Here is a 10160-nt window from a genome sequence, read left to right as displayed (position 1 = left end):
ATTATAATTTTCTTAATTGAATTCGATATCGTGAATTAATCACACACTAAATCATTGGAAAATGATTAAATCATCAAAATTATATATAAAATATTAATTATGATACCGATACTACTAATAAACCCGACCCATAAACATTTCTAATTATTCACGTTTGATAACAGAAAGAAAAGAAAAGAAAGAAAAAAAAAAAACCTATAATGCCAAAAAACAAGAAAATCATGAGTGATTTTATTTTAAATTTTTTGATTAGTCCTTGGATGTATGATACATATTTTACTATATCAAAATTGCGTTCCGAGTCGAACATGTATCCGACGCTTGAACACTCCCTAGCAAAAATGTCTGTGCTTCGGAGATCGGGCACATGAAAGACATCGGCATCGGAAAGAAGAGCTCGGCTTTACCTGTTTGTTCGGTAAGTATTCCTTTGCGGTCATGTTTTATCTTTTCTTCCTGCAGGAATCCCACATCAGTCAAACCACATTAAACAAATACAACATTTGAAATTGTTTGAGTATGTTGGCTGTTTCTTATCCCAACTCTTCATTTTTCTTGAAACATTTATCGAATCGATGTATATTCAGATATAGGTACGAGGATATGAATATGATCCTTGAAGGACGTTTTAAACACACAGAAAAACTTTAGAAAGATTGAACATGCTGCTGCCGGTTACATACCCATATTCTATACTTACACTCAAGTTCGAGTAAACAACTTCCAAGATTAGTATACTATACTAGACCGCGTTTTTCAGTTCTCAATTCAACCAGTACAATCCACTGATCCATTCAAGTTTCTTTATCCCTAGATTGAACTTTTTGCTTCTTTTCGGAAAATCAAATATGCTAGAAGCTTATGTTATTCCGACTTTTCATTTTCATTTAAGGATTCATGTTCTACTCTTGTATCTAACATATGGATATGGGGGTATGGCCTCCAAAGATCTTCCAAATACATAAAAGAACTTCAAAAAAATCTAGCCATATTCGCGTTAGATACAAGTGTCGAACACTAATACTTTAAGAAAATGAAAAATCGAAGAAATGCAGGTTCTGACATAGGATTTACTACAAGCCAAAGCAAAAGCAGCACTGAAACAGTAATGATATAGAAGAACTTGCAGAAAGGTAATAAAGAACAGATAAACTTAAGGAAAAGGCTAACCTTTCTACAGCAGTTTTGCCCTGCAAAGCTGCAGATGTGGCAAGTCGATTTACGACATCAAAGTTGTTTTGGCTCATCGCCTCCTTATCGAAAATGGCATCCGATAAAACGACTGATATAGCTCCCTGAGCGATATAGTCACCTACTGAATCTGTATCAAATTTAAGAAAATATCTGACGTGGATGATATTGAAAAATGGTACAAAACAATTTTATCGTAAATGCTATGCTTCAGTTCATTGTTGTGTTCAATTTTTCAAAAAAGTTTAACGTATTTGGAAGATCCTTGAACAGTCATATCCTCATACCCATATGAAAATGTATTGAATATAGATTTTGAACACGAATACTTCAAATTAAAATACAATTTTCAAATGGGAAGATGTTTGAAATAACTCACAAACATGTTAGCTAAAAGTACTGACCTATAGTTATGCCCTGGGAAGCAACCATGGGGATGTGAGAAAAAGGCTTCCTAATTGCTGATATGTATCGTACGCCACCTAATGCGGAAACAGGATAAATCTGTTTAACCATATTAATGTAAAAAACCGCATAAGAACCTATGCATACATGAATATATCTACACATATATACACATGCATATGGAGAGTTACTAGAGGATCATATCTTCATACTTATGAAGGAATATATGTTGGACACGAGTATTTTGAAGACAATGAAGAATCAAAGTAAAATAGGGACTGGTATTAGATGGCCATAATTCCTTCAATCAATATTGGGATCCTAAATATCAGTAAATATCAAGAAGAAACTCACCTTGACAATCTTGGCACCAGCATTATGAGCAGAGTATATCTGAAAAACCACATTTTCAACCAATTTAGTGCCTCTTGTACATACGTATGTATGAACATACATCATATGAATCTATTGGTTGCCATCTGTTAAAAATAATTGCATAAACTAATGAGGTTCACTGAGAAACCGAAGCCTAAAAAAGTTGAACTGAGAAAGAGGTGTTTCTTACTTCAGTTGGGGTCATTACACCAGGCATATATAGAACATCAGTGTCTCGAACATCATCTAGAATGTCCTGATAACATGTATGAATGTTCAGCATAGCATAATGGAGCTTTTTAAACATATGATAACATGCGAGTGTCAGGCACGAAAATGTTCAAAATTTTTCCAACATTTTTTATGTGCTAAGCGTCCTTTGAGGATCATATCCTCATACCTATGTACGGATATTTGTCGGACACATATTTCAAGAAAGATGAAGAACCAGAATAACATAGTAATGAAGTAAAAGACAGAACAAAGGATTCAAGAATTCTGGGCATATACATTCACCGTAGCAGGACTCATAAGAAACTTGGCCCCGGCCTTTATAGCAGTTCTGGCATCCTTAGCAGTTAAAACCGTCCCAACCTGCAAGATTTCTATCCACCTCAGAAATAATCCAAAAAGGTCATTTGAACTATGTTACTCAGACTCCGGTAGGAGTGTCAGATAGGGGTAAATGTCGGACTCGGATATCTCCAACTTTTAAAGTTTTTCAGGTTCTTGGAGGATCATATCTCCACACCCATATCCGAAAATGTGTCAAATGATGTTAAATACGAATACTTCAAAGAAAAAGAAGAGCTGCAGCAACAAAGCTTTTCTCGACCACATTTGACACTCAAGATCCTTATTCATGTTTAAAGCATATCCGGGTATGAGTATGGAAATATAACCCTCTAAAGATCCTCCAATCAGATAAAAAAACTTTAAAAGAATTCAACAGTACCCATATACAAAACTCACAGCCTAGTCCAAATAACATATATATTCTATGATTATTATGCAACTAGTAAGATCATTACACCAAAGGCCTTAGTTGGATATTCATTAGCCAGAGCCTGCAAGACCTGTGAAGAACAGAGAAAAGAAACCATAAATTCTCAATCCAATATGGTAAATTTGGGCAGAAAATCAAGAAAAAAAAATGGAATTTTTAAGCAACCTCAAAAACACCAGGGGTTGATCTCACAATTTCCAGCTGCAAATCAAGAGAAGAAAATATTTAAATAAGTCATATTGCTAATAAAACCCAAATACAGGATTCAGTTTCTACATAAGTTTTAAAACCCATTTTGTGTTCCAGATATGCAGTAAGCAATGTTCATTACTCAACAGCAACATCAAAATTTGCTATGACTTACAACTGCAATGCCACCATTAACCGCAGCACGAGCAGCTTCCATAGCCTGCTCAGCACTACAAAGAAAAAAGATGGGAAAAAGAGAGTTTCAGATACAGAATTCAAACAAAATAAGAGAACACCCATCATCCCAAACATGGAAATGAAAGCAATCGAGATAAAAATATAGGAGAAATGAAAAGAAGATGGTGAAAGAGAAGGGTTTTGTTTGCCTGTTGGCACGAAGGCATGCAATAACAGCAGAGTCTTGAATGAGAGAAAAAGTATGGCTATAATGATGAGATGAGGAAGAAGAAGAAGAAGGCTTGAGATTGGAAGGTAATAATGGAGGGGCTGAGTGGTGTTGTTGAAGACGGCTCCTTGTAAATAGTCTTTGGAATTGAAATACAGGATTACAAGGGAAGGTGCATGTGAAAACCATATCCACTTCAGATAGTTGCAGAATAGAGAGATATTTTGGTTTGGGGTTGACTCGGTGACTCTTTAACTAAACTTGTCCAACGGTTCGGTTTGTCCATCCATTAAACCATCCAAAAATTCTATCTCTATCCACACAGAAATCACATAATTAAATCTATAATTTAAAATAAATTAATAATAGTATATAAAATATTTACAATATTAAAATTAAAAAAATAATTTCTCTAATCGAGTTGATGTTCGATTAAATCAATCAAGAGCTTAAATAATAAGGTAAACTACTAAAATAATTATTTTTTATTTGCCTCAAATTACATTTTAGTCACTTATATTTGAAATGTTACATTTTAGTCACTTATGTTATTGTATTGTAACATTTTAGTTACTAAGCCGTTAATTGTCGTCAATGGTGTAGCGGTAAGCTGACGTGGCACGTTAAATCATCATTTCAAACGAAAATTTTAGGTTAAATTCTACAATTGATCCCTATATTTTTCATTTTGAGCAATTTAATTTTTTTCTTTTATGTTATTTTAACTTTCATTTTTTTATATTTTTCGTTCTCTTCTACCTCTTCCTTTGTTTTCCTCCATTCTTCATTTCTTTTAACATAGTTTTTCTATGTTTTTCATTTGTTAAAACTAGTCCACAAGCTCGCCTCACTTGAAAAAATTAAATTGTTCAAACAAATAAAAAAATAGGGACTAATTTTAACAAATGAAAAACATTAAAAAATTATGTTAAAAGATATGGAGAAGATAGGAAAACAGATGGAGAAGCAGCAGAGAATGGAAAATAAAGAAAAAAACACACAAGAAAAAAAATTAAATTGCTCAAGACGAAAAAAATATGGGGATCGATTGTATAAATTAACCTAAAATTTTTGTTTGAAATGATAATTTAACGTGTCATGTCAGCTTACCGTTACACCGTTAACAACAATTAATGACTCAGTGACTAAAAAGTTATAACGCAATAACGTAAGAGACTAAAACGTAACATTTCAAACATAAGTGACTAAAATGTAACTTGAGATAAACAAAAGTGACTATTTTAATAATTTACCCTAAATAATAGTGTCGAAACCGTTTTTTGAAAACAAAAAATATAGTTGTCGACTTTTACAAATAAAACTGGAGTCGCCACCGATCCTTTTATTAAGGTGTGATCGGCCCACCTTGAAAAAATTATTTTGGCCTACAAATTTTGAGAAAACGAGTCCAGGAGTCAGTTACGCACGAGGAAGGGTTAGCACCCTCGTAACGCCCAAAATCGGTACCAAATTGATTATTTGATGTCTTAGTGTCGAAAGTTAAAAAAGATTTTAAAATAAGTTTGAATGATGAAATTTGCAAAAGGATAACCAATTGTTCAAGTCATGTAAAGAAATCGAGTCCCAATACGTTAGGGTACGATTCCTCATAATCCCCGAACTTTGAATATCACTTTTATTTTATGCGAAAATCTTCATTTCGAGAAAGTAACAAGCCACACCCAATACGTTAGGGCACAACAAGTTAAGTTCCCAAAAATGATTTTTATACTAATGCATTTTGAATAAAGAATATTCTCGGTCATTTAAGATTGACAAAGAAAATCAGAACCCAATTCGTTAGGGCTCAATTTTCCTCAAAAATCCCAAACTTCGAATATTGCTTTTATTTTGAAAAAAAACCTTTGAATCGAGAAAATAACTTTAATGTATTGCCAAAACCAAAATATATTTTCTAAAGGGTATGTTAAAAAAAATAATGTACAATATGATACAAATACTTCAATTTAACATATACATGTATGAGTATTTACAAAATATATAAATTCAAGCACAACATACAAGTAAATTTGAAAATATGTGTGTGCATATATTTAACACACATATACAAGTATACATATAAAAAGAAGGAATGAATTATACCAATAGAAAACTAATGAAAAATGCATGTATATGTATTTGGAAATCGTGAAAATAAAATGAAAATAGAAAAAATATGTATATATGTATATATTTACAAAATAAAAAATGTATAAATGTATGTATTTTAAAAAACGTGGAAAAAAGGTATGTAGATGTGCATATCTTTGCGAAATAAAATGTATAAGTATATATATCTATTATAAAAAAATGTGTATTTTGAAAAACATGTGTATTTTAAAACGTGCATGTGTACATATACATATATTTGTAAAATGTCTATGAAGGATAATAAAAATACGTATGTACATATTTTCAAAAAAGAGGAAAAAAATCATTATAAGAGAATATATAGAAACTAGGGAATGAAATTGAAAATTAAAACAGGTGAAAAAAATATATTTATATATATATATATATATATATATATATATATATATAAACGTATACTTATAAAACGTATGTACATTATATAAAAACTATGCGCATATATGTATGTATAGGAAGTAATGAAAATAAAATAGAAATAGGATATATATATATATATATGGAAAATGCACATGTAATTATACAAAGTATGTATATGAAAGATGCGTGAAAATGTATAAAAATAATGAAAATGATAATGACGACAAAAATAATAAATAATATAATAGTAAAAATGCAATAATAATATTAACAATATTAAAAAAACTAAAATGTCAAATGAAGGATTAAATCGAAAATAAAAGAATTTTGAGGGCCGAATTTAAAATTAGAAAATACGCGAATGGACCCAATTAAAGTGCGCACAACAGAAGGAGGACCCAATTGGAAATTAATCCATCCTCTCAAAACACTGCGCAGCTAGGGACCAAATCGAAACAGCAATAAGGTGTGCGGTAAAATTTAAAAGACTTAAGAAATCTAATTAAAAACACTACAAAAATAGGGGGGACCAAACGCGAAATTAGACCATTTAAGGTCTGAACGCGCGGGCCCCCCTCTCCCCAAACGGTGCTGTTTGTTTCTGCTTTAAGGAGAGCAAATCTGAAAAAAAAAAGGAAAAAAAAAAACATTTTGTTCTTTCTTTTTTTTTTTAAAAAAAATGGTCTGCTAGGGTTTCTTCAACCCCCTTTCTTTTTTTGCGCCGCCGCCGCTCATCAGTTCTCTCACCAAAGGCCCCACCGCGGCGGAGATGGCGAGGGCTCGGCGACTTCAGTGAATAGGCAAGTTCCCTTTCTTCTCTTTGAAAATGAGTTAAATATCTATATTCTCTTTGAATTCCTCTGCTTCTCTCTATCGTATTTCACACTAAAAAATCCCCTCTTTATATTCTCAAGATCTCTGCTTGTTGATATTAAGTCCCCTTTTACAGATTATAGAAGGGCCTTTTATAGGCCCAAAAAAGGAACAAAAATACAATTATTTTGCTTGTTTTTTCTCTTCGGACTCTTTGAGTCCGCATTCGCAGGTGAACGTGGAGCAAACGGCGCGCGTGGGGAGGTCGATTCCGAGACGTGCGGCGCCTGGGAACTGCTGGAGGCGGAGTTGGGCAGATAGGCGGCTGCTGGGTGCATTCGGAGCTAGGGTTCTCTTTTTCTTTTTTTGTTTTTGGTGTATTGGGCTTGTGCGGGCCTGTATTTGTTGGACTGTTAACTTTGTTTGGACTTGGGTCAATTGGGCCCTACTACAAATAGTATATATACAAGTGATGAATATAATAAACTATGCATAAAATAAAGTAAAATAAAATTTTGATTGAGTGATAAATTTAAGGTTTTACTCATCTAATCGGCATAAGTTCAAATCTCATTATATGCATATTTTATAAGTTTTGTTAGAATAAAAGATTAAAATACCCTCTTAATGATTTATTTTAATCACGGATAGATGTTTCTATAATTTTTCTAACCGAATTGGTGTCCAATTGACTTATGACACCAATTCAATCAAAAACTTAAATAATAGTATGGATAATATATTCAACTACATTACACAAAATTAATAGCCCAATTTCATAATTAAATTTTCCATATGTACTTATTTTTCATTTATTCAAATAAAATGAATCATAAAATCACACATAAAATAGTTTCACATAATTAATCTTTATAATTTCACATTAAATTATATATTCAAATTAATATCTTGAAATACTCAAGCTTTCGCCACTTCCATTCCTCATCTTCTAACTTCCTTCCTTGATTGATTCCAAACAAAATATCTCTTTTGAATCATAAATTTCATGAATTATTAAAGAAATTTTATGTAGGATCTTTGTTGAATAAAAATTATTGAAGAAAGTCCTTCTAAAGACACTTTTGATTCAACTGATGAATATAAAATCGAATCAAACCCGAATTTTGTAGAGGATATATTGTTAGATTTAGTGTTCAAAGTGTAGTATTTTCATTAATAAATATTGATAATTTTTCAAATAGATTAGTTAATAAAATTATTCATAAATTACATTAATACCCTTTATATATTGTCCTTACGTGGTTTTTACAAGTAAAGCAAAATAGAAACAAATATTAGCTCACTGGTTGTTTAATGTTTAAACTAATACTAAGTGGTATTACGAGGTCGAATCGTGATACGGAAAGATAGGTTATATTAGTTGACGAACCTAAACATGTCCTTAGTCTAATAAAAAATTAGCAAATTAATTAAAGACTAATATGACGTCTATCATATCCAATTGGGGAGATACATAGTCTTGGGCATCGGAGCGGATGATTTCTAGAAGACAGAGATATAGATGTGACTGAATGGACTGACAGTACATCGGACTAGACCCAAGAAGAATAGATTAACATACTTTAATCCTGAGTGGATGACGGACTATGTATGTGTGACTTGTATACTTTGATGTAAGTAAAAGCCTGAGTTCACATAGATAAGGAACCGAAAGCTGGTGCATTGGGTATATGTCTTCTGCTATGTAGCGTCATTCACAATAGTGGAATTTATAGCCTAAGATATAGGTAAATGATATCCTCTCATTGACATTACATGGTTGATGAAAAGTAAACATGACCACGAATCGTTCGTCTTTGTGATGAATGACTTGATTACTATTTGATAGTAATTGATTTTTCATGAACGAAGATGTAATGATTACCATAAGATAAAATAGGATCATATTGGGAGAATGAGTTTATCCCAAAGAGATTAAGGATATCCTATGAGGGTAACACACTTATGACAATGTCATTGGATAAACACTTATTGAGTTGCTTTCGTAATGATATGCCATTAAGGAGAGCTTAGTCATGATAATATAATAAAATGACTTCATGACTAAATGAGTTTATAATTAATAGGCAAAAAGCTTAAACTTAATTATAAATCATTTGAGCCATAATCGTATATGTTCAATCGGTCCATATGCTAGTTCGTTGAAACTAGAAATGAATTGCATGTTGAATCAAATGAACAAAAATTGATAGAAATGGTAAAGTTAGACAAATAGGAAACATTTGGAAATTAATGTGGTTTTCTTTAAATGAAAATGACTTGGAAAATGAATTTATGGGTTTTCAAATTATTATTTAATTAAGTGATTAAATAATTGAAGTTCAAAAATAGAAATAAATTTATTGGTCATGGTAAATCAGTTGAATGTAGAAATATTAAATATATTTTCTCATAATTTTTTACGATAATTTTGTCGTGATTAAAACGAAATTAGAATTTTAAGAAAATTATTTAATTAGAAAATTAATTTATTTAAATTAATTTAAGATGTATATTTTGGGAAATAAAAAAACAAATATCGGATTGGATTGAATCATAAAGTACTGGGTTAAAAGTCCAAGAAGTACTTATAATTGGACCTGATATGAAAGTGACCCAAAAGCCCCTCATGTTAGTGCTAGGGACAAAAAACACTAGTTTATTTAACTAGGGTTGCCACCTCACCTAATCCTAGTTAAACTAGTAATTCGTTTTTTCTATTGAAATAGACTTGTACAATTTAATAAGGGTTTCACCTCTTCTCCCTATAAATAGATGGCATCAATAGGGCTAAATACACAACTTTGAGATATTGTTATTCTGCTTGAAAATAGTGAGAAATTATTTTTCTAAACATAAATTATATTTTCTAGAATAACAATTCTACCGATTTCTATTGAGAAAGAATTTACTTTTCCAATGAAAGTAAAGTAAACTATTTCTAGTTATGTGTTTGATTCAAATTTGTTCGAACTCACACTCAAAGCAATTTGTGGTGCGAGAGTAGTGGAGAAGACTGCTTGTTGAAAGTCAAGAAGGACAAGAATCCGTATAGTCGAAAACACTAGTGCGATTTCAGTAAAGGGTTTATTGTTATAAATATCACAAACCGGCTCGATTTTCAAAATTTTAATCTTCCATTGTGCAAGAAAACCATTTTCAAACCGTATTTTTTCCAACAATATCTTTAAAGGAAATTATTGGTGGCAAAGCTCGATCCAAGAGGCCTAATATGCCTATGATTACACAACAACATAACAAGAGGAT

The 10160-nt window shown here is 31.6% G+C and overlaps 1 protein-coding gene across 1 annotated transcript; it reads right to left on the bottom strand.

Annotated features, from left to right (window-relative positions):
• Nucleotides 1-201: 201 nt before the first annotated feature.
• LOC105777020 (uncharacterized) lies at nt 202-3830 on the bottom strand. Its single transcript, XM_012600065.2, has 10 exons — nt 3553-3830; nt 3342-3396; nt 3143-3178; nt 3003-3047; nt 2482-2565; nt 2162-2227; nt 1951-1989; nt 1596-1695; nt 1171-1321; nt 202-456 (listed from the first exon to the last, which is right to left on the bottom strand). The coding sequence occupies exons 1-10, from the start codon at nt 3759-3761 to the stop codon at nt 444-446; spliced, it is 798 nt and encodes a 265-aa protein (XP_012455519.1). The 5' UTR covers nt 3762-3830; the 3' UTR covers nt 202-443.
• Between the last annotated feature and the right edge of the window lie 6330 nt (nt 3831-10160).

The sequence above is a fragment of the Gossypium raimondii genome, chromosome 10 (genome assembly GCF_025698545.1).
Source record: "Gossypium raimondii isolate GPD5lz chromosome 10, ASM2569854v1, whole genome shotgun sequence".
NCBI lineage: Eukaryota > Viridiplantae > Streptophyta > Magnoliopsida > Malvales > Malvaceae > Gossypium > Gossypium raimondii.
The sequence above is the reverse complement of the archived record's forward strand: the minus strand, read 5'-3'. Positions and strand labels throughout refer to the sequence as shown.